General features: G+C 44.6%; 1 protein-coding gene across 1 annotated transcript in view; it reads right to left on the bottom strand.

Annotated features, from left to right (window-relative positions):
* Nucleotides 1–1,541: 1,541 nt before the first annotated feature.
* Nucleotides 1,542–25,927, bottom strand: part of LOC124722205 — a 272,233-nt gene continuing 247,847 nt past the window's right edge. Inside the window, exons 5-7 of the mRNA XM_047247401.1 lie at nt 12,040–12,042; nt 1,957–2,154; nt 1,542–1,550 (exon numbers count right to left, since the gene is read on the bottom strand). Coding sequence (XP_047103357.1) covers nt 1,542–1,550; nt 1,957–2,154; nt 12,040–12,042 — 210 coding nt within the window. The remainder of the gene's footprint in view (nt 1,551–1,956; nt 2,155–12,039; nt 12,043–25,927) is intronic.

The following is a 25,927-nucleotide window of genomic DNA, read 5'->3' as shown; positions in this document are numbered from 1 at the left end:
CACAAAAGCGCCTATAATAGTGGAAATAGTATTACAACACGTATTTACTAAATTTACTAAATTCTTTATCAGATCTACAGAGCAACAGAAACTGATAACTGTTGAAGCTACTTCTTCCTACTTCCAATGACATTTATTATCACATTTAAAGCTTGATTGGCGAGCACAAATACAAGTGCTCGGAATAATAAATTCTGCAAAACTGTAAGCGTTAATGATATAACAACAAGAAACAGTTCATCAAAATATCCACGGGTGTGCTGCCGGTCTATAGTGTCCGCCCGCGGCGGAGGGTATTTAAATCGGCCGCCGCCGCGACCGAACCCAGTTCCCTCTGAGCAGCCATAGCGTACGGATCTCCGTGCCGGCACGTTCACAGGAGCTCAGTCCGTCAGTTCTCCTGATGATGGCGACATGTATGAGCGCCGAAATATTGTGCCCGTTGGACACTATAGACCGCCAGCACACCCGTGGATATTTTGATTATCAAATACGCCGGGAGAAACTCAAGAATCACAAGAAACAGTTCGTTTTTCCTTATGAAATTATGTCGGCATTCACCACCTAAACATTTTCTCACAAGTCGCACTGCAACGCCCTGTTCTTTGGCGAAACAAATATCCACACGCACGCGCACACACACACATATGTATATATATCGGAGTTTTTGTCTTCTGCGTTCCAGCATACACGTTAGTACCTGTATCATAAACATTAAGTCGTAAATAAGTCATTCCATCAGCGAACCATCTGTTGTACTAAGGCGTATCAGTAAAAATGCTGGAACCAACTGGAAGAAACACAACAAGCCCGTCCAGCTTCTACAATTTCTTCCACGATATTTACAAGAATGTGTGAAGCAAATCAGGGTTTATACAGCATGTTTTATGGAATAAGCGGATAAATCGCTACTTTAGTTACGTATTTGGCTCTATAAAAGCAAATAAAATGAGCACTTGGACAATAACGCAAAACTCGTATGGAATTTTATGCTGTTGACCCACAAAAGACGTTTTCCTAGGAAAGTAAAATAACATCAGTCCACTATTTTTTATCTATAATTACATTCACTGTTCCGTATTGAATGTGTCATAGAATTCAAGGTCACACGAGTATATTTTGTTGTATCACTGCTTGTAGTTCATAACTGAGTCTTTCAACGTTTTTCCAAAATATTAATCGTAAGTATTATTTATCCACGTGAAAGTTTAATTATCTGAGTATTGACTATTGTCCCAATGAGTAGTTTGATTGACATTCCTATTTATATACTAACGATACTTACTTCAAATATAAGGAAACACTATCCCAGTTCGTGATGACTACCTGGTAACTACTTTGGGAAGGAGACAACTAATAGGGCGTCACCTTGACGACAGGTCACAAAGAAGTAGCTGACACTTCGTTTTCATCCTAGGATAAGTAAACAGAAGAACTATAGCTACAGAGAAAGCAGACATCTGCCACATTTAACTACTGCGTTAAAGAAAACTCTTCTGCGAAAGAACGTCAGCGCACATTATCGTAAAGGCAGTCTTTCTTCAAAGAGTCTTCAACAGATGAAGATAGGTAGTTAACAAAGTAGTTTACCCTTACATTTTCGGCGCTGTGAATCAGTCACAGAAAGTCAGTAGGACAATAATTGGGGATTGCTACAATTTACGTGGGGAACTACTTCGGTTTCTTGAAGCTGACGACAAATACATTTAGAAGAAACAACGGCTGCGGCTGTGGCCGCAGGGCCGATGCGTTTTGAAGCGTCGTTCTCCCCTGGTAACGTGAAACTAAAGAATAACGGTAGTGGGCTGGGGTTGACCCAGCTTAGGCGGAGTGGTACGGGCCGTCTCCGTCTCCGTCCTCGTCGTCGTCGTCGTCGTCGTCGCTGCCGTCGCCGTCGGCGTCGGCAGCGGCGGCGACGTCGGCGCCGTCGTGGTCTTCGGGCGCGCTGGTCGGCACGGGGCGGGGCTCGTCAGCGCCGTCGTTGCAGCAGACGCAGCGCATGCGCGCGTCGTCACCCACGCGCACCGAGCGGGTCATCACACACAGGGTAACAAGCGACATGAGGAAGAGGCTCCCCGGCACTGTCACGCCGATCACCAGCTCGCGCTGCGTCCTCTGCCGGTCGAAACGCGCCACCACGAAAAACGAGTTGTTCTGCAACGAAACAATACACCGGACCAGGTATTACACTGCTGGCCACTCACATTGCAACGTCGTGTATCAAAAGCATCAAATGTACTACGTGGCTATACATGTAAGTGATTAGTATATCTCCATGACAACACAAAGTAGGTAGAGTTAACGCCATTTATACTCTACTTAGGGTGACTCTTATGAACGTTTAAGAACCCCGAGGCAGTTTATTTGGTCCCCCCTCTTCCCCCTCTTCCCCCTTCCTCCACCTACCCTCTTTCTGCCCCCCTTCTATCCCCCGAGTCCTTTTGCATTTCCCTCCTCTGCCTTTTCCCATTCCCTCTCGTATCTGCCCTGCCCCCCCCCCCCCCCCCCCCCCCGCCTATGAGTCTTCTCCGTCCTTTCGTTCCCCCCTTTCGTTTTTCCTCTCCTCCCTCCTTGTTCTTCCCCCCCCCCTCCCCCCATCTGCCCTCGGCTATGGTGTGTTATCTCTGTGCCGACATTTTAGTACAGTGTTTACAGTGAGTGTTCAGTGCTGTGTGTCTTCTCCGAAGTGTTGCGAACGGACATCATACTGTCGCTGGGTGTGATTTTTATATTTCTTGCGAACAGAAACCAGACTGTCGCCATGTTTTTTAATTGTCTTTCTACTACGTTTCCTGTCTGCTTCCTGTGTATTTTATTAGCTTTGCCACCCCTTTGCTTTATGTTTTAAGTTTCCACAATTTTCCGCCATTATACAATTTCAGTCACTGTTTTATCGCCTGCTTTTATTGTTTCTTATCTTCTTTCTTACGTTTTAAAAAGTCTGTAGGCTGCAGAGCAGCGTAATAAGCTGCTGCCAGCCCGTCCCCTTCGGGGGGAATCGAAATACAATAAAGGAAAAAAACTTTATTGGGAGAATTTTAGGAAAGTGTGATTCATCTGTAAAGGATAACGTATGTAGGACGGTGGTGCGACCTATTCTGGAGTACTGCTCAAGTGTTTGGGATTCGTTCCAGACCTGAATGAAGGAAGACATCGTAGCAATTCAGAGGCGGGCTGCTAGATTTGGTACCAGTAGCTTCGAACACCACTTAAGCGTTCCGGAGATGCTTCGGGAACTCAAATGGGAATCCCTGGGAGGAAGACGGCGTTCTTTTCGAGGAACACTATTGAAAAAATTTAGAGAACCGGCATCTGAATCTGACTGTCGGACGATTCTGCTGCCGCCAACATACACTGTGCGCAAAGACTACGAAGATAGGATACGAGATATTATGTTTCGTACGGTCGCAAATAGATAGTCGTTTTTCCATCGTTCTATTTGCGAGTGGAACAGGATAGAAAATGACACACACACACACACACACACACACACACACACACACACACACACACACATATATATATATATATATATATATATATATATATATATATATATATATATATATATATATGTCCTGTTCTACTCGCAAATAGAACGACTATCTATACGGTAGTTAATCTATAAACAGCTATAAAACCGACAATTGGTTACTTCAGAAACCGGTTATTTTGAGCGGCTTTAACTATATATATGTATTAACTACAATCTTCAGATTACTTGTAGTATTATAAATGCATTTGCAGTGTACAAGACTAAGACCGTTGCATCTTCCGCAGCATTCTTATTTTAAATCTTCAGGTAAAGTATGCTTTGTACAGTCACGCTATCTATGACAGCTATTTCCAGAATGAGATTTTCACTCTGCAGCGGAGTGTGGGCTGATATGAAACTTCCTGGAAGATTAAAATTGAGCTTCTGTAAAGTTTGGAAGGTAGAAGACGAGGTGCTGACAGAGGTAAAGCTGTGGGGAGGGGACGTGAGACGTGCTTGGGTAGCTCAGTTGGTAGAGCACTTGCCCGCAAAAGGGAAATGTCCCGAGTTCGAGTCTCGGTGCGGCACACAGTTTTAATCTGCCAGGAAGTTTCTTATGGCAGCTATTGAAACAAAAAGCCTGCACACCGTCAAAAACGTTTTTATGGCAAATCTCTGCTTGAATTTACTGACTGTAACGAAAATAATTGCATGGATGGTTCAATGTATAAAAAATTCCGAAGCTGTACAAGCTTCTTGTTGCAGTTGCTGTCACAGATAGCGTGGCTGTGCCTAGCACATTTTACCTGAAGATTTACAATAACAATGTTATGGACGATGCAACGGTCTTGTACACTGTGAGTGCATTTATAATACTACATGTGATCCGAAGATGGTAGTTAAGCTACCGAAATTGGTCATCACTTTGTTAAAAGAAAACAACGTTAAATGAGATTGAGACAACATATAGAAAATTTTTAAAGGTTTAAAAAGTTTTATAGAACTTTTTTATAATTTTACATTTGATTATCAAGTTTCACGTCGGTGTGGCTCCGGGCCCAGGTGCGCGACTTCACCGCGGGGGGCTCAGGGTTTGAGTCTTGCTTCTGATAGGCATTATTTTCTTTCATTGCGTTAGACACTTATGTGTATACATTCAGGTAAGATTTATTACTTTATTTACCTGTATCGTGGTTTCCGCTCCTTAATTGCAATGTGCAGTACAACAAAAACCCACAGTTTTGTGTCAAAAGAGTATCGACTGACCCAGTTGCTGCACTTGCGGCGAGGGACGTTATCTGGTGACGTCACATGTTCAACATTTCTCTTTCACTTTTGGTGTATTTCGCAAAATTTGTGGCCCAGTGAATCTTATATTAAATTTCTTGTATCAGCATCAGGTTTCTTTTAAACTTTAATAAGAATCACCCTGCATATAAGAATGGATTATACTGCTGGTTAGTTCAGAATAACCGGAATTTTTCAGTATTTGTTCGGTCTCAGATGTAACAGGTTTTTTGATCTTTTACTAATCACTGGGTAAAAATACCGGCATATCTGTTTGCCATGACAGCATTGCATGGTCTTTACATACAATTTTTTTTTAACGAATAATGTTTCTTCATAAAATTTCCGTTGCTTTGAGATATTGGGTTATTATAGAAAGAGGCGAAACGATCTGTGCTATTGTAATGACAACCCCGACAGCTAGGAAGTAGCAACAAACACATGAGATAAGAATCGGTACAGCTTTTGTGAGACAATAAAGAACCTGTAGCCACGCGGTGTGGCCTATTAGACAGTACATACATATGAGGAGTGTGCAAGACTTGCCCCGTCTGGTCAGTTGGTTAGTTTCTTGCTGTCATCCTGGAACATCGGTAGTATTGCAGAGTGGCACCATTTCCACTTTGGAAGTGTTTTACGGAATGTGGCAGCAGTGAAGTACAGTGCTCCATTTCCTTTACAATATTGAAAACAGGAGGAAGCACAACAAGCTTGCGACATCATATAAGGAGAAAACATGCACAATGTTCCTTGGAATGGAAGTCTAATTAGATTGGGAAACCTATGATTTTATTCACGTGCTATGAACTTGGGGTAATAACTTAACATTCAGTTTTGCAGTTGTTTCAGGGTGGAAAATTGCTACCATAGAAAAGTGATGATACAGGAAAGTCGTCAGCTTGTGTCCTTTCGCTCTCGCTGTTGCCTTGCCTGACTCCTTTATCTTCGCTATCTCTACAGAAACATTGAGGCAAATTTATGCCACAACCTCAAGCTCATATCGATCGAGAGCTCTTACTTCTTCATCTTCATTAGAACTTCTCAGCCTTTCTTTTGAAGTCTACGTATATTACTGGAAATAACAGCTATAAAAACCGACGATTAGTTATTTCAGGAACCGGTTATTTTGAGCGGTTTAAACAATCAGATTAAACTGGAGACGAAAGAAAAACACAGTATAACTGTAAACTAGTTGTTTCAGCTACAACCACCATCCATACAGCAGGATTCTTACACAGTAATACACTACTGGCCATTAAAATTGATACACCACGAAGATGACGTGCTACAGACGCGAAATTTAACCGACAGGAATAAGGTGCTGTGATATGCAAATGATTAGCTTTTCAGAGCATTCACTCAAGGTTGGCGCCGTTGGCGACACCTACAACGTGCTGACATGAGGAAAGTTTCCAACCGATTTCTCATACGCAAACAGCAGTTGACCGGTGTTGCCTGGCAAAACGTTGTTGTGGTGCCTCGTGTAAGGAGAATAAATGCGTACCATCACGTTTCCGACTTTGATAAACGTCGGATTGTGGCCTATCGCGATTGCGGTTTATCGTATTTCGACATTGCTGCTCGCGTTGGTCGAGATTCAATGACTGTTAGCAGAATATGGAATCGGTGGGTTCAGGTGGGTCATACGGAACGCCGTGCTGGATCCCAACGGCCTCGTATCACTAGCAGTCGAGATGACAGGCATCTTATCTGCATGGCTGTAACGGATCGTGCAGCCACGTCTCAATCCCTGAGTCAACAGATGGGGTCGTTTGCAAGACAACAACCATCTCCACGAACAGAACGACGACGTTGGCAGCAGAATGGACTATCAGTTCGGAGACCATGGCTGCGGTTACAATTGACGCTGCATCACAGACAGGAGCGCCTGCGATGGTGTACTCAATGACAAACCTGGGTGCAAGAATGGCAAAACGTCATTTTTTTCGGATGAATCCAGGTTTACTGCATCATGATGGTCGCATCCGTGTTTGGCGACATCGCGGTGAACGCACATTGGAAGCGTGTATTCGTCATCGCCATACTGGTGTATTACCCGGCGTGATGGTATGGCGTGCCATTGGTTACACGTCTCGGTCACCTATTGTTCGTATTGATGGCACTTTGAACAGTGAACTTTACATTTCAGGTGCGTTACGACCCGTGGCTCTACCCTTCATTCGATCCCTGCAAAACTCTACATTTCAGCAGGATAATGCGCGACCGTATGTTGCTGGTCCTGTTGTACGGGCCTTTCTGGATAGAGAAAATGTTCGACTCCTGCCCTGGCCCGCACATTCTCCAGATCTCTCACCAATTGAAATCGTCTGGTCAATGGTGGCCGAGCAACTGGCTCTTCACAATACGCCAGCCACTACTTTTGATGAACTGTGGTATCGTGTTGAAGCTGCATGGACAGCTGTGACTGTACAAGCCATCCAAACTCTGTTTGACTCAATGCCCAGGCGTATCGAGGCCGTTATTACGGCCAGAGGTGGCTGTTCTTGGTACTGGTTTCTCAGGATCTATGCACCCAAACTGCGTGAAAATGTAATCACATGTCAGTTCTAGTATAATATATCTGTCCAGTGAATACCCGTTTATCATATGCATTTCTTCTCGGTGTAGCAATTGTAATGGCCAGTAGTGTATTTTCCTGAGAATTTCGAACCTCTTGCGCCATTTTAAATGGTCGAACGCTTTTCATAGGTCTACAAATACTGCTTCCATTATCAAACGCAACGTCAGAACGGACTCTCTTGTGACTTTACCTTTCCTAAGGCCAAACTGATCGTCATTTAACAGATTCTCAATTTTCTTGAGTTGAATAGCAAGAAGTAAGTGGTTAGTAGTATGTTCTCCTCTATTACCTACGAGGGGTATTCGGAAGGTAAGTTCCGATCGGTCACGAAATGGAAACCATTGTGAAAATCCGATGAAGCTTTGCACGTATGTGTTGGATAGTGTCTCTAGTATGCCCGTCGATCGCGTGACGTCGCTCTTTTTAATTCTGGGCGCACGGCGAGCACGTAAAGATGTCTAGGCAGTAGTGTCTCCACCAAGTATGAAGGCCTGGTGAGAGATTTCGCTCGATGTCATGCAACTCACATGACATAACTGTCATACGGTTCCTTCTTGTTGACTATTCTGAGCCGCAGTCTGCAGGAGAAATGAAGACGTTTCTCCAGCGTTTTCGATGGACGGTGTTAGATCGCCCACAATACAGCCCGTAATTGGCTCCCGCTGAGTTTAATATCAACTCAGAAGAACTGCTGGCTATGAAAACAAGGTTTCGTCGCACACAACGAGCTATAGAACAGCGTATAATATTGGCGGAAAGCACAGGCGGCTGCCGTCTTTGAAGAGGGAGTTGGAAATGTGGTACAACGCTACAACAAATGTATAAGTTGGTGCGGGGGAGGGAGGTGTAGCTAAATGTCGCAAATAAAAATTTTTGATTTTCACAGTGGTTTTCATTTCGTGACCTATCGGAACTTACTTACATTCCCGATAGCTCTCGTATGACTCGACTATGGGGAAGCTTCTCGATTACACGTTTGCAGAAGTTGTGATATCATTTTAGTTATTACTGATGTGCCTCCACAATTATATCAACTGCGTATTCGTTATTCCAGAGAGGAAAATATCTGCAGTCAAAATTTCAAAGAACAAAATACAGCATAAGCTCTACAGTGGTTCTACCTCGGTAGCTGCACCCTCAGCGCGGCGGTTTGCTAAGTCAAGCGGCCTGGATTTGATTCCCCGCCGGGTCGGAAATTTTCTCCGCTCGGCGACAAGGTGTTGTGTTGTCCTTACGTTCGTATCGTCATAATTGACATTACACTACTGAGATGACCGAATGGCTGAATGGGCTCGGCCAGAAAGATAATAAATTAAAAAAAGAAAGCCCACAGTGCAGCGGTAGGCAGCAACTTGGCTGCTACGCGGAAGTATTAGAAAGAGAGAATTCTTAAGTGATAGAGCAACAAAAAATAAATGTATAAGGAGGTTTTAAAAACTGAAACAGTTTATTATCGCGTGGTATACGAGGGATAAATGATGGGAGGTTGCAGGCAAGGTGTTCACTATGCTAGTTTTCTCCGATATTGATCGCACCCTATTCAACAGCTGCACGAAGCCTCGGAAGTGCACTCCTTAAGATCTCGGCCTTCTGCTGCGCCATTGCAAGGCGCTTAACGATACCGACAGCTGAGGGTCTTCTAGATGCGACCCGCGCTGTGCGTGCCGGGCACGACCTGTGCACTCGCTGGACGCAGATAGCTGATGCCCCACAGCTCGCCAGTTTCAAATGTGATGATATTTTTATACTAACCAAAACATTACAACTTATCTGAGAGCACTACGACCTTTGCAAAATCTTAAGTGTTTGACAAAAACATAAGCTCCATGGGATTTGGGGCGGTGTACCTTTAGCAATGCATAAGAACTGTATGTCAACCGAGGAACACATTGGGCATATTTGCGGACTGGTGTAGGCAAGAATAACAGCCACGAATGGGAAAGAAGATAAAGCTGTACCACTCCGCTGGCTATCAGACTGAACTGCGGAAGTGACGTACAACTTGCTAGAAATTCTGCAAAGCGGAGTGGGATTAGGCTAGAATTAACAGTGCCAAACGAAGAAGTAACCCAATAACGTGCAAGCAAGCAGCGTTTTCTGATGTGAGCAAAACAAAAACAGGCAAGAAATTCCGTAAGTAAAAATCATCATCTTGCAACGAACTGTTTTTCGGTCTAGAAAGCAATCAAATTTTAAATATCTTTCATTGCACACCACTGATTGTTTGGTTACAAAACACACACATTCCTATATTTAAAAAGGAAGGAATATACGCTGAAGCGTCAAAGAAACTGGTATAGGCATGCGTATTCAAGCACAGAGATATTTAAACAGGCAGAATGCAACGCATATAGAAGACAAGTGTCTGGCGCAGTTGTTAGGACGGTTACTGCTGCTACAATGACAGGTTATCAAGATTTAAGTTTGAACCTGGTGTTATAGTCGGCGCGCGAGCGATGGGACACAGCATCTCCGAGGTAGCGATGAAGTGGGGATTTTCCCGAACGACCATTTCACGAGTGTACCATGAATATCAGGAGTCCGGAAAACCATGAAATCTCCGACGTCGCTGCGGTCGGAAACGGATCCTGCAAGAACGGGACCTATGACGAAGAGGATGGTTCAAGGTGACAGAAGTGTAACACTTCCGCAAATTGCTGCAGATTTCAGTGCTGGGTTATCAAGTGTCAGAGTACGAACCATTAAATGAAACATCATCGATATGGGCTTTCGGAGCCGAAGGCACACTCTTGTACCCTTGATGACTGCACGACACAAAGCCTTACGCCGCGTCTGGGTCTGTCAACACCAACATTTGTCTGCTGATGATTGGAAACATGTTGCCTGGTTTCAAATTCTATCGAGCGGAAGGAAGTGTACCGATATGGAGACAACCTCATGAATCCATGGACCCTGCATGTCAGCAGGGAACTGTTCAAGCTGTTGGAGGCTCTGTAATGGTGAGGGGGGTTTGCAGATGGAGTGATATGGGACCCCTGATACGTCTAGATACGACTCTGACAGGTGACACGTAAGTAAGCATCCTGTCTGATCTCCTGCGCCCATTCATGTCCATTGCGCACTACGACGGACTTGGGTAATTCCAGCAGGACAATGCGACATCCCACACGTCCATAATTGCTACAGAGTGGCTCCAGGAACACTCTTCTGAATTTAAACACTTCCGCTGTCCACCAGACTCCCGGGACATGAACATTAGCGAGCACATCTGGGATGCCTTGCCCGTGCCGTTCAGAAGAGTTCCCCATCCGCTCGTACTCTTACGGATTTATGGTCAGCCCTGCAGGATTCATGGTTTCAATTCCCTCCAACACTACTTCAAACATTAGTGGAGCCCATGCCACGTCGTGTTGAGGCACTTCTGCCTGTTCACGAGGGTCCTACACAACGCTAGGCAGGTGTACCTGTTTCTGTGGCTCTTCAGTGTATGTACCCTCATTAATCATTAATTGTAATGCAACTACGGACAGTATAACCTACACAAATGAAAAATTAATAGAGAACCACCCTTCCCTAATGTGTATGTTTCCAAGCTAAGCTATGGTAGTTAGAGGAGATTGTAATAGTCCAACAATTCTGTTTGACGAGAGAAATTCCTGTATACAGTTACGAAGACTTGGTATAAAAATTACCTCAGCCAGATGTTTCTGAAACCTAATCATGATGGAAATAGACTACTCTTATTAGTAACAAACAGACTCAAACTCTTTTAAGATGTTCACTTAGGAAATGGGATTAGTGTTCACTACTGTGATGAAAATGCAGATGCACCGAAGGAAAAACGATGAGAAAAGAAAGGAGGCACATGAATATGTTTGGTAGAGTGGTTCAAGAAGATCGCATCTCACTTTTCGTACAGCTGACTCAGATAGCAAGCCTATAGAGAAGCTGTGGCACTAGTTCAGACGAACAGTCTATCAAGATCGATAAAAATGTGTCTGATACGATGATTACATCGTATTAAACAACTATCAAGGAGCTTATTAAGAAACAGCGATTTCTGCACGAAATGTAAAGTGCCAAGCATGTATCCGCTGGTAGAAATATCTTAATCGACGTTCGTTTCGTTTAGCAGACGGACAATACGCGAAGACAGAATAAAATACTCAAAAACGTTATGCACATCCTACATGTCTGCGAACCAGTGAAGGCTCAGATCCAAGGAGTGCAAGGAATCAAGTAACATGCCTTGTGAAACCGAAGAAAAATGATGTATTTTCGGAAGGGCATACTTTAGCTCATTTGTGAAATCGGAATATATTGCTGGATAATATTACAATATCGTGATGCTCAGGCTCGTATATCGTAAGATGCTTGTATCCACCTTGGCATGCCGTTCAAAAGGTGGCAGTAAAACTGATCATCAAGCCTGCTCCACTATTGGACGGTGGCGCACCTGCGGAAGGTTGTTGGGCAGATTCTTTCTTGGGTAATGGTTTTATGAATCATTGCTCCCAGACTGTTGGAAAGATGCAGGTATTCTTTATACCTGAAAATCTTTGGCAAGTAGTGGATGGCGAGAAAATTGATTATCTGCGCTGCTATGTTGCCGTTTGCTGCCGCTGACGAACGAATATGCGTAACTGACTTCCTGACTATGCTACGGCTTACCTGTTGCAGAAAAATCTTTTCGTTTGTGACAATCACTGGTACTTTAAGGGAGTCGACTGTTGACGTCCTGGTGCGTTGGTCAAGTTATCGCTATGCGGAACAGTCATTTAGATCCTCAGTAGGAACTAGGCGCTTAGCTGTAGATTTAGGTTTGCCTGTTTCTCGTTCTTGTAGATTTTTCCACAGGACGGCGAGTCTGTGCAAGTCCTCAGTTAGCGAGGGGCCATATCTGAGTTTTACATTTCTCGCAGCTTGACTAACTCTCTTGCGTAGTTGCTATTAGGTGAGATGGTTATCACAAGTCGGGTGCTGTTTGTGTGTCCTGCGTGCTCCATTCTGACATCCATAAGGTTTTTGAGATAGTCTGTAAGCATGGTGCAGGTTTTGTCCTTTCTCTTTCTGTTATTAGAGGATCTTGTTTATCGCATGCTAACGGACTTGCAGCAGTGGTAACACCAGTTCCCGCCAGACCACCGAAGTTAAGCGCTGTCGGTCTTGGATAGCACTTGGATGGGTGACCGTTCACGTCTACCGAGCGCTGTTGGCAAGCGAGGTGCAGTCAGCCCTTGTAAGGCCAACTGAGGAGCTACTTCACTGAGAAGTAGCGGCTCCGGTTGCGAAAACTGACATTGGCTGGGAGAGCAGTGTGCTGATCACATGCCCCTCCATATCCGCATCCAGTAACGCCTATGGCCTGAGGAAGACAGGGCGGTCGTCGGTTCCTTGGGGGTCTTCCAAGACCTGTTCGGACGGAGTTCCGTTTTGTTTAGTTTATCGTATAAATTATTAAGTCTCTCAGTGAACTTGGATACTTTATCATTTATGCTGAAGTTTCGTCCTGCCCTTGTCCTCCAAAGAACATCGTAGGCGTCAGCTGCAAGCTCAGACATATTCATGTGCTTAAAATCTCTTGAAGTCGCCACTTGTGGTTTGTTGATGTTGCAACGAGTAGTCGATGAATATCACATCGTGAGCGGGTAAGCCAGGTGCAGAGATCTGATCCGTGTGAATTACTCTATTTGAAGACAAATTTGAAACTGAAATTTGTGTTAAGGACTTATGGGGCCAAACTGCTGAGGTCATCGGTCTCTCAGCCTACACACTACTTAATCTAACTTAAACTAACTTATATGCTATGGACAACACACAAACCCATGCCCGAAGGAGGAGACGAACCTCAGACGGGGGGAGCCGTACGGACCGTGACAACGCGCCCAAGGCCACGCGGTTACCCCGCGTGGCTCTATTTGAATATTTGGTAGCGAAAATATCGATATACGTATGAATGTCTGCTGTATGGTGAATAGGCCCAAGGTTTTAGCAGGAAGATATGTGCGTGAATTTTGATGCAGAAGAACCATTATTTTGAAAATTTATGTTCATATCTCTGGCTACAATTATGTGTTCATACAAAGATAGAAGACTTGGGAAAGCAGATTCAAAATTAGAGAGATGTCCAACTATAGATGTATTGAATATTACACAGATGGGACGTTTAGTTTCACTGAAAATGTGCTTTGACCTGTCCTTGTTTTTAAATATGGTCACGACTTTGGGGGACCTATTTGGGTGTATATATGTTGCCACATCGTCTCCTCATTTGTTACATCTGTCACGTCTCAGAAAAATGTGAAAATAAAGTCTTTACTGTGAGTGAACATGAAGTAGAAGAAGTAACAGCAGATTTGAAGGTCAGGCACGCAAAGAGTCTTATGTGCACTAACAAAGTATTCGCTGAAGAGGAGATTTTTGCAGTGAATATTGTTACAGTTACAATGAGTAGCACAGAACGATCTGATCGGGGTAACAGTAGTAGGTTAAAAATTGGTGACAGCCGGGATAAAATTAATGCTTTCATCATTGTTAATGATAGAAATTTGTTGTTGACGGTCTGCATACTGAATGGCTCAGTAAAGACGAATACAATTTCTGACTAGGCGACTACGTTGTGCAGGCCAAATCCAAATTAGAAAAAAAAAATGATGATACCACAGAAGTGGGCAACTGAGAAGTTTACTTGTAGCCGGGAAGTTATGTAGTATGAGGGAAAATAAGTATGTGTTTCATGCTGCTCTCGACGAGTTATTGAACCTCCTAGTGACATACGTTTTAAAACAATGTACGTTGATAGCTTTAAGGAAATATAAGATGAGTTATCAATAGAAACGTTGTTAAAGAAAGAGTCAATAGAGAAATTTCAGCCTACAATTAGTGAGTGTATTAATGATGACCTTGTAGATTGCCCGGTTGACACAAGGAGTAATGCGTCTTGCATTTCCGAATCTTTCTTGAACCATGTTAATAACAAGGATATTGTAGTGTATCCTGTTACTAGTGTAAAGATTAAAATGGCTACTGGAAGTTCCAGTAAACTAGTTACGGTTGAGGCAATTGTTGAGGTGGCTATTGATGAGGTCATCAATGTACCTGGATTTTTTTAATGCCAAATCTCTGTACAAATATGTTGTTAAAGACTGAATTTCTAACCGAGCAATAGGATAACGTAAGTTACCAGCACATGTTCATTGAACTAAATGCTGGCGCCAATAGCAAGATAGTTAAATATAAAGATACGTTTTTTTGTGAAAGAATGGTGGCGAGACTGTGTATATATGAGTGTTACGATTGTGTTTTTATTGCTGTACGTATTTATGTTACTGTTGCGTGTAATTGTAATTAATCCAGAAGATTCATTTCGGTACGTAGAGATGGTACTGGAATTCTGTGTATCTATTTAGTTGTGCTAGAGTAGGATTTCACGTACCATTGTTTTTGTTATATTTATTTTGGTTTCTTAATCGCTGGTGTGTCTATTTATATTTGTTTACATTGTGAAGGGCTTGTTTAAATTTCCGTTTTTTCGCGTGTGCGATGTTGCGGCTGGTGTTCTTTCATACTCAAGAAACAGACCACAGCAATAGAAGCAAGAAACTTCAATCGTATGTGTCTTGTTCCCGGCACAGTAGCTGCGAATGTGTTTGCTGCTCTCACCTGACAATGTTTCTATCGTGTGAGTTTGGTCTGCCAAGGAAGTACCGTAAAAGACAATACTGCATCAGACAGAAAGAAAGGGGCACTTATTACCGGAGAAATCAATTTTTAAATAATTTTTTTCCTTTTTTTCTTTTAATCATCTCATTTTGAGCACAGGCAATGATTCCTTTAATTTCATACATTGTCTCAATATTTAAATGTTTTATTTTGTCTACAGATTGTTACTCTGTCACACACAAACAGGTACATGTTGCGTTCAGTTTCTGCAGTGTTACACGTACAAATCACATTTAGTTTGAAATGTCAGATACGTGACACATGTACTGATTATGCCAAAGAACAGAATGATACACTTCTACGTTAATGTATTTTTTTCTGAATACTGTCTGGACCTCTTTTAATGTAAGGGTTTAATTTTGGTGCTACTTCCGTTATCTTGTTCACTACGTGCAAGATAAGGAAAGCGGAGGTAAAGTGACGTGACGTGCTATAACCTGAAGTGACTGATTCCGCTCTGGTGCGCAGTCCAGGCTGGAGTAGTTGTGGTGGCTAACAAGAGGGCGTGGTACCCGCAGAGTGCCGTCGAGGCGGCCACGTGGAACTATCTGATCTGTGCTCCGCCTGGAAGTGACGTTCTGTCTGCCCCGCTGCTGTCACAAGGGGATATGTAGCGCCAACTGTTGTAATTACAGTAATGCACGATAAACCGTTTTCAAGAGGAGAAAAGGAAAAAAAATCAACGGATATACCGATATAGACGATGTGCGAGACGAGTTACAGCACTGGGAATGCTCCTCTAACAGAAATTTACTGAATAATTAACAACTACTGAAGTTTTTAATTGCGCAAAAGAGGTGTGTTAAAACGCTCGTCAATACACTTTGACTGAGGTAGTTAGTCGCTCTGTTACTTAAACGCTAAGAGGCATTTTAATTGAATTTTTGATTAAAATGACCAAAACGGTTACATGGTGGTCGCGAATTCCCTTTTATCTGTCACGAAAAGTACAGCATACTTGCTTGGCATTTTGGGGCCGTACAGGAGCTACACTGAAGGGCCAAAGAAATTGGTATAGTCACGCATGTTCAAATACAGAGATACTCTCCTGGAAATTGAAATAAGAACACCGTGAATTCATTGTCCCAGGAAGGGGAAACTTTATTGACACATTCCTGGGGTCAGATACATCACATGATCACACTGACAGAACCACAGGCACATAGACACAGGCAACAGAGCATGCACAATGTCGGCACTAGTACACTGTATATCCACCTTTCGCAGCAATGCAGGCTGCTATTCTCCCATGGAGACGATCGTAGAGATGCTGGATGTAGTCCTGTGGAACGGCTTGCCATGCCATTTCCACCTGGCGCCTCAGTTGGACCAGCGTTCGTGCTGGACGTGCAGACCACGTGAGACGACGCTTCATCCAGTCTCAAACATGCTCAATGGGGGACAGATCCGGAGATCTTGCTGGCCAGGGTAGTTGACTTACACCTTCTAGAGCACGTTGGGTGGCACGGGATACATGCGGACGTGCATTGTCCTGTTGGAACAGCAAGTTCCCTTGCCGGTCTAGGAATGGTAGAACGATGGGTTCGATGACGGTTTGGATGTACCGTGCACTATTCAGTGTCCCCTCGACGATCACCAGTGGTGTACGGCCAGTGTAGGAGATCGCTCCCCACACCATGATGCCGGGTGTTGGCCCTGTGTGCCTCGGTCGTATGCAGTCCTGATTGTGGCGCTCACCTGCACGGCGCCAAACACGCATACGACCATCATTGGCACCAAGGCAGAAGCGACTCTCATCGCTGAAGACGACACGTCTCCATTCGTCCCTCCATTCACGCCTGTCGCGACACCACTGGAGGCGGGCTGCACGATGTTGGGGCGTGAGCGGAAGACGGCCTAACGGTGTGCGGGACCGTAGCCCAGCCTCATGGAGATGGTTGCGAATGGTCCTCGCCGATACCCCAGGAGCAACAGTGTCCCTAATTTGCTGGGAAGTGGCGGTGCGGTCCCCTACGGCACTGCGTAGGATCCTACGGTCTTGGCGTGCATCCGTGCGTCGCTGCGGTCCGGTCCCAGGTCGACGGGCACGTGCACCTTCCGCCGACCACTGGCGACAACATCGATGTACTGTGGAGACCTCACGCCCCACGTGTTGAGCAATTCGGCGGTACGTCCACCCGGCCTCCCGCATGCCCACTATACGCCCTCGCTCAAAGTCCGTCAACTGCACATACGGTTCACGTCCACGCTGTCGCGGCATGCTACCAGTGTTAAAGACTGCGATGGAGCTCCGTATGCCACGGCAAACTGGCTGACACTGACGGCGGCGGTGCACAAATGCTGCGCAGCTAGCGCCATTCGACGGCCAACACCGCGGTTCCTGGTGTGTCCGCTGTGCCGTGCGTGTGATCATTGCTTGTACAGCCCTCTCGCAGTGTCCGGAGCAAGTATGGTGGGTCTGACACACCGGTGTCAATGTGTTCTTTTTTCCATTTCCAGGAGTGTATATAAACTGGCAGAATACGGCGCTACGGTCAGCAGCGCCTATATAAGATAACAAGTGTCTGGCGCAGTTGTTAGATCGGTTACTGCTGCTACTACAAAGGCAGGTTATCATGATTTAATTGAGTTAGAACGTGGTGTTATAGTCGGCGCCCGGGCGTTGGGACATAACATCTCCGAGGTAGCGATGAAGTGGGGATTTTCCTGTACGACCATTTCACGAGTGTATAGAGAATATCAGGAATACGGTAAAACATCAAATCTCCGACATCGCTACGACCGGAAAAATATTCTGCAAGAAAGGTACCACCAGCGACTGAAGAGAGTCGTTCAGCGTGACAGAAGTGAAACCCTTCCCCAGATTGCTGCAGATTTCAATGCTCGGCCATCAAAAAGTGTCAGCGTGCGAACCATTCAACGAAACAGCATCGATATGGGCTTTCGAAGCAGAAGGCCCAATCGTGTACCATTGATGACTGCACGACACAAAGCTTTACGCTTCGCCTGGGTCCGTCAACACCGACGTTGGACTGTTGATGACTGGAAAAATGTTGTCTGGTCGGACGAGTCTCGTTCCAAATTGTATCGAGCGGATGGACGTGTACGAATACGGAGACAACCTCATGAATCCATGGACCCTGCATGTCAGCAGGGGCTGCTCAAGCTGGTGGATGCTCTGTATTGGTGTGGGACGTGTGCAGTTGGAGTGATATTGGACTCCTGATACGTCTAGATACGACACTGACAGGTGACACGTAAATAAATGTCCTGTCTGGTCATCTGCATCTATTCATGGACAATTCAAACGGACTTTGGCAGTTCCAGCAGGACAATGCGACACTCCACACGTCCAGAATTGCTACAGAGTTGCTCCCGGATCACTCTTCTGAATTTAAACACTCCCGCTGTCCATCAGACTCCCGGGACATGAACATTATCAAGCATATATGGGATGCCACTGCTGTTCAGAAGAGATCTCCACCCCTTCGTACTCTTATAGACTTATGGACAGCCCAACAGTATTCCTGGTGTCAATTCCGTCCAGCACTACTTCAGACATTAGTCGAGTCCGTGCCACGTGGTTTTGCGGCATTTCTGCGTGCTCGCGGAGGCTCTACACGATATTGGGCGAGTTCCTTTGGCTCTTCAGTGTATCTCGTCATCACATTGAGGCGCAAACCTACGCTTACATTTTTCATGGAGGAACGGCTTTTCTTTGGAGTTGTAAAACTATCTAGTGAAGCACTCTGTTCCTGTTCTGCGCCGTTTTCGTCAGCAGATATTTCCTCCACCTTTTTGGAAGCATCTGGAATCAGCTCGGTTGGGGATTTTGTTACACGTTCGGACGACATCAGTGCAACAGGAACTTCCTCCACTGGATCCGGGATTTTCAGTGGAATCTCTTTGTCAGTGACAGTGTCGTTCTACGTTAATTGCAAGATTGATGAGGTCGGCGTCCGGCCACTGGCAGCAGCAACGTAAGTCAAAGGCACTGTTGACATAGCGGCGAGTCGTAAGGGCTCGCTTGCTGGTAGCTGGGCCACTCGGTGCTTATACACTGGGCATGCACGTAACCTGGTCAGCCACATGCACCACGTCTACGAGATTGTCTTTCACATGACACTTTAGCGTGGTACCGGCAAATGTTTATGTAAGAAGGGATATGCTTTTGGAGGTCGCTCTTCAATTTCCGTATTCTGTTCAATATCGGAAATTTAGGAGCATATGACCACCTCTCAGTAGAGTTATAGAGAACTTTTCCATAAACCCGCACCTCTGCATTTATTTGCTAGGCCCACACTTCAAAGGGTGGTTTGAATACTCTTACTGTCCTAATACCAAGCCCATCATGGGTAACATCTACGAGGGCTATTCCGAAAGTAAGAAATGATCGGTCACGAAATGGAAACCACATTGAAAATCTGACTAAACTTTGCACAGATGTATTGGGCAGTGTTTCTAGTATGCCTTTATCATTAATGTGCAGTAGGAGTTGAGTGTCGAAAGGCAGGTACATACACTTGGAAGAGACCGTCAAGAAGATCGTACTTTGTCTTGTGGACAAAAGTATTGGATGGAGTAGCAATAAATATCCTACGTATATTTTCACAGTGACAACAGAACAACATGGAAGGCAGATCTAATAAAAACAGAGCTTTTCTCTTATGGAGAGGAGAATCAACAATCCATACACCTAAATAAAGTTCTACAAGCCATGGTACATTGTGGAATTAGTAGACGACGGACAAAGATTGCGGCAACTGGAAGATCAGCAAAAGGAAGATGCTTCATATGCCTACATCTATAAGACAGAAAAACGGTTACTTAGTAAATAATTCCAGAAAAATGTATATGCAAAGAACACAGTAAAATTATTTGTGAAGAGTATAACTTTTAATGAGCAAATATACTGACGTGGAACAGTAAAATTTACAGTTAGTTATTAAACTCTGGAAAATTATAATTTATAATACTGTGTTTCATGTTACGTTAAAAAAGAGACACAGTATCATAATAAATTTCTTATTCATTCTGGGTCACCAACCCCTTGAAAACTTTATAATATTTCTTTAATACAAACATTTAGTACTTGTCCTAAGATAGGGGTCTTATAGACCCCTCTCATGCATTTATGCATCCAAGAGTAAATTATAACCACCCGGAACATATGGTATGCCACTTGATTTGTTTAGTCCAAATTTATACCGAACCTAACTAAAAGGAAAAGCGTCTGTAGCGCGGTGCATTTGCCATGTAACCGCAGTGCTGCGCTGCGCTAAGCGTCCTCTCAGTGACGACAGGGTTTTCAGCCAAAACATTAGTGGAAATCAGTACAAATGCATGGATATTTGCAGGAAAATTAACATTGTCGTTTGTAATAGCCGTGCACAATGCACATGGAAGAGTATGAAATCCAGTATACCGACAATTGCAGTCAAATGGTATCGCGTTTGATGTCAGTTGCGCAGTAGATAAAAAAAACATCAACGGTTCCGGTGGTAGAGGGTAGAACACGGTATGACGGGACTCTGCTCTGTGTGGTGTTCGTGTGTGCGGTCGTGCCTTTACTGCAGACAGGAAACAGCCACTACTAGTGACAATGCGTGTTGTGTATATAAACCACGATTGTGAGAAAGCGACGCAGAAAACAGTTATCATGTGTCGAAAAAGCAAAAACCGGTACGTACAAGGGAATGGGGTTCTCTAGTCGCCAGATTTCCAAGAAGTTGAACTGTTCAAGTACAGTGACATTATTTCTTTAGGCTGGATGAACGATATGGACAGAACGGAAAATATGTTCAAAGCATAAAATTATCTGAGGCATAGAAAGAGTTACTTTTACGCAAAAGCAAGGGCCACAACCGTTATTCTTTTCAACTTGTAGCTGATTTACAGTTCTCGGTAACTGCCAGATGTGTACGACAAGTTTCATCACACGACAAAAGTTCTTGCATTCAAGAAACGACTGCATAAACCCGCTGTAACTCCAAGCATAAACGGACTGGATTGGAGTTTGCTGAAAAACATACGTCATTGACTTCGGAATGCGATAAAGTGATCTCCAGTGATGAGAAGAAGTTTAATTTAGATGGAGAGGCTGGACTGCAATATTATTGGCAATATTTAAGAACAGAGCAGCAGGTAAGAATGAGCAGAAATTATGATGTTGCAAGTGTTATGATTTGGGTAGCCTTCGCGCTAAAATCACACGTGTATTGGCCCAACACTAGAGTGAACTGCAACATGTAAACTGAGATGCTAGAGACAGAATTGATCAGAATGTCTGAGGAGCCATAAGACGAAAGTCTAATGTTTCAACAAGATAATGCATCTGTGTATGTTTTTGCTACAACCAAAAAGTGCTTGAAGATAAAGAATTCGATGTCTTGCTCTGGCCTGCAGGTAGCCCAGATTTGAAACCCATGGGAAGCCTTTGGGGAATACTTTTAATGCGTGTTTATCGCAATGGAAGGCAATTTGAGGCCGTATGTCAGTTTCACAAAGCGACACCAGAAGAGTGACAGAAAAGTTCACTGAAAGAACTACACATCCCAACAAAATCAATGACGAAGAGAATTTTTGAGGCACTTAGGAAGAATGGAGCTCGGACAAAGTACTAACAATGAAATAATACAACAGGCCAGTGAGTGTCGTTATACCAGTTTCCATCACGAATGTTTATTATAGTAAATTCGGTAGATGGACTGGCCCCCTCTGGCGCTGCTCCGGGATGGGCGACCACTACTTGAACGAAGGAAACAGTCCTAGTTCATGGGCTCTCAAGAAAATGACTGTGTAGGGAACAAACTACAAAGAAAAGTAAATTAAAGATAACAGGCCATGAGGTTTGAATAGTGTGGTGAGACTACTCCTGCATAAAGCGTTGCACAAGGACTCTGCAAGAGCGAACCTTCTAGTCCGAAAGAAAAATGGCTCAGTAACTGCGCTGAAACGTAAATGGAATTAGGATTATGTGGAGGAACTGAGGCTTTTGGAAAGGCGAGATCTATGTCTCTTTATCGCTATGGGACTTACGCCAGAGATCTGGATGCTCTTTGGTAAAGCGCTATAGCTTCCATAGAAACGACGATCTCACTGGGGAAAGAGTTAAAGGAGTAGCACTTTTTGACAAAAGTGTATACCACACCTGGGCGTCCACCTCAACATAATCTGACAAATGGTAGTTATTACAACTGCTGTGCAATATGGGGTGACAGTTTGTTCCCTTTACTTCCTGTAATACGAAGCTCTAAGCAAAAAGGGTCTCTTACAAACTCATCAGACAGTTCCCATATACATATCTCCTCTTTAGTGACTTTCATGCATGTTACAATTTATCGGGCTTCTCCATTAAATACTACTGGGACAACAGTGCTGAGAGCTTCGCAAAAGCAGAAAAATTGTGGCTCCACAAGATGGGGCTACACACGCACTTTGACAGTGCTTTAGTGTCATTCTCCTCCATTGGTCTTCTATAAACTCTCCGATCATTTCAGACATTACCGTTACGCCGCAGAATGGTATCCTGAGCGGAGGTGAAAATTTTTAATGTTTCCCCGGCAACTGCCAGAGCCAGAACGGAAGTCAAAGCAATATCTATACAGGAATGACAACCCCGAAGAACAGCCAATACTGTATGCAGCATCGGGCCACCACGGACCTATTTGCTACACGCCACCCAAGTTGCAAGACCAAGGTGCTGGTGCAGGAAAGTGACCTTATGGAGAAGGGAGCATAGTGTCATTCACTTGAGCGCACACAGTGAAGCAACAACGCCTAAGTCATGTGCAAGGACAGCTCTCAGCGCACAAACGCTGCTGAAATAACTGAACTAAAAGCCTGAAGACAGGAGATGGGACACCATGAGCTGGTGCAGAGTGCTGAAGAGTTGAGAAAATAGTGTACATTCGGTCATTCTTGCCACACGATAACGTCATCGGCATAGACCGATCAGTAAAAATACCCTGATTTTCAAAATTTCTCATTTTGCAGATAACCAGTCCCAAGGTTGGACCTGTGACTCTACATTCGCCACCTGCCTAGATGATACGATCTATGATGCAACAGCCAGCCCATCCCGCAGGACTTAGCTGGCGTGGGCTGCTACCATCATGCTTTTGCCTTCGCTTACGAGAAAATTTGGATGCTTCCTACCACCAGGCTCCCTGCACACCTAGCTGAAGTTGCTTGATGGGCTGCTGAACTACCGTCAGCCCGGAGGAAAGCAGTGACTGGCACCTCCCGACCTGCGTCTACGAATGGACAACTGTCACTGGACGTGCTCTTGCTGAGGGGCCATGACACAACAGTCCAAGACTACGGGCACAATATGTACAGAGCTGTTGGCCATCTCCCTTGGGTGCACTCTAAAACGTCAAGGAGTGTGCCCTGGTAACCTTTCGGCCGCCAGAGGCAGTGCAAATAACACCGACTGAGTTGTGGCTGGTTGACAGTGATGTCGCGGGGCACTGACAAGGGAACCTCCCCATCGCACCCCCCTCAGATTTAGTTATAAGTTGGCACAGTGGATAGTCCTTGGAAAAACTGAACACAGATCAATCGAGAAAACAGGAAGAAGTTGTGTGGAACTATGAAAAAATAAGCAAAATATACAAACTGAGTAGTCCATGTGCAAGATAAGCAACATCAAGGACAATGTGAGCTCAGGAGCGCAGTGGTCCCGTGGTTAGCGTGAGCAGCTGCGAAACGAAAGGTCCGTGGTTCAAGTCTTCCCTCGAGTGAAAAGTTTTCTTTCTTTATTTTCGCAAAGTTATGATCTGTCCGTTCGTTCATTGACGTCTCTGTTCACTGTAATAAGTTTAGTGTCTGTGTTTTGCGACCGCAACGCAAAACCGTGCGATTAGTAAAGGAAAGGACGTGCCTCTCCAATGGGAACCGAAAACATTTGATCGCAAGGTCATAGGTCAACCGATTCCTCCACAGGAAAACACGTCTGATATATCCTATACGACACTGGTGATGGCATGCGCGTCATATGATAGGAATATGTTGTCGACCCACCTAACTTGTACACTTGGCGAATGGGTAAAAAGATTCTTCTACCCTGCCCGATTTAGGTTTTCTTGTGGATGTGATAATCACTCCCAAAAAAGTGATGAAAACATAAGAGTTTGTCACATAAACTGAAAATAAAAAATTAAACTTTTCACTCGAGGGAAGACTGGAACCAAGGACCTCTCGTTACGCAGCTGCTCACGCTAACCACGTGACCACGGCGCTCCTGAGCTCACATTGTCCTTGATGTTGCATATTTTGCACATGGACTCCTCAGTTTGTATATTTGGCTTATTTTTTCTTAGCTCCACACAATTTCTTCCAGTTTTCTCGATTGATCTGTGTTTATTTTTTCAAGAACTATCCACTGTGCCAACTTATAACTAAATCTGAGGGGGGTGCGATGGGGAGGTTCCCTTGTGAGTACGCTCCTCCCTCGCCGCGGCAGCCGAGACTACGAACGCGCTGGCTACGCCAATATGAACTGACGCCAGCGCGATTCTGCTTACACGACTACTGGCAGCCATGAAGGAAAGCAACTGTCATCATGAATAACAAATTTGTATTCTGACAACAATTTCTCTTTAGCGCCTTCAGGTGTTCGACAGATCCTCACCACCGCGCTCCACTCCAGTCCATCCTGGAAACATAGAGGCAACAGCTCCAGCCCTCTGTACCACTTAGTGGGGAGTGGTGGATGATCTGCACTGCAGTGACCACTTTCAGATCTTCATTCCGGAGGTAGTTCGAACAGTACTCAGAAGAGAAATGCTGAAATGTACACTCATCAATGCTAACAGGATGCTGCATACTCAAGTGTCCTTGTTTTAACGTCAAAGTAATACCCTGGAATGGGTAGACCATTTTAGCAACGCTATTCACCATTACGCTAAAGCATCCAGCCCATAGTCTCAAAGACATTTACGAGGATAATCTGTTCCCTGGTGGAGTGATAAGTGTCACATCCCAATATGGAGTAGATGGGGAGCTCTGCATAACATCACATGCCATCCAACTGTGGATGGCCCCTTAGCCTTTGGGGTATCAAAGGCCAAATGTCCCTGAATTACCTGACGATCTCCTGACTGCTCAGAGAGATACAGTAGGAACTGGCAAAATACTTGCCTGGAGCGACAGTCACTGGTCGCCAGAGTCCAGTACTCCATCATCTCAAAGCTAATGGTGTGATGGACAATAACGATGAACAACCGCCCCTACTCGGTGTGGATTTGGGTTTGCCACTATCTGTGCGTTGTGATGTAACAACTGGTCACCACTCAACCATATCGACTACTACGGATTCGATATTCTCATCGAAGCGTGATACCGAAGAGGTCGCAGCTGTTCTCACATCAGTGATTGTGCAACCAGTGTAAAAGACGAGGAGCCCCCACAACTGCAGCTACCGTCGCGACTCCTGAACAGCGCTTCTGGCCATGTTCTGCAAGTAGAGGCGGTGCCTCTGCAGCCTACAGTGCGTGTAGTAGTTATCGTGAATGTCATTATCATCAACACCTTCCTGCTATGAAACTACTTCATATCACTGTATGTGCTTCGACTGCTCGTCAGTTGTTTACTTGTGATTCTGGCTTTGGACCTCTGGTCTAGCTTTGAATGCTCTTACACTAGAGTTAGTTAGCTACGCCCTTTTTTCACATGATATCTTGCGAACCATGGATGAAGGGTATCAGACGGATGACATATTCCTTGACTTCCGGAAAGCGTTTGACTCGGTGCCCCACTGCAGACTCCTAACTAAGTTACAAACATATGGGATTGGTTCCCAAGTATGTGAGTGGCTCGAAGACTTCTTAAGTAATAAAACCCAGTACGTTGTCCTCGATGGTGAGTGTTAATCGGAGGTGAGGGTATCATCTTGAGTGCCCCAGGGAAGTGTGGTAAGTCCGCTGTTGTTTTCTATC

The sequence above is a fragment of the Schistocerca piceifrons genome, chromosome X, assembly GCF_021461385.2.
Source record: "Schistocerca piceifrons isolate TAMUIC-IGC-003096 chromosome X, iqSchPice1.1, whole genome shotgun sequence".
Classification (NCBI taxonomy): Eukaryota; Metazoa; Arthropoda; class Insecta; order Orthoptera; family Acrididae; genus Schistocerca; species Schistocerca piceifrons.
The sequence above is the reverse complement of the archived record's forward strand: the minus strand, read 5'-3'. Positions and strand labels throughout refer to the sequence as shown.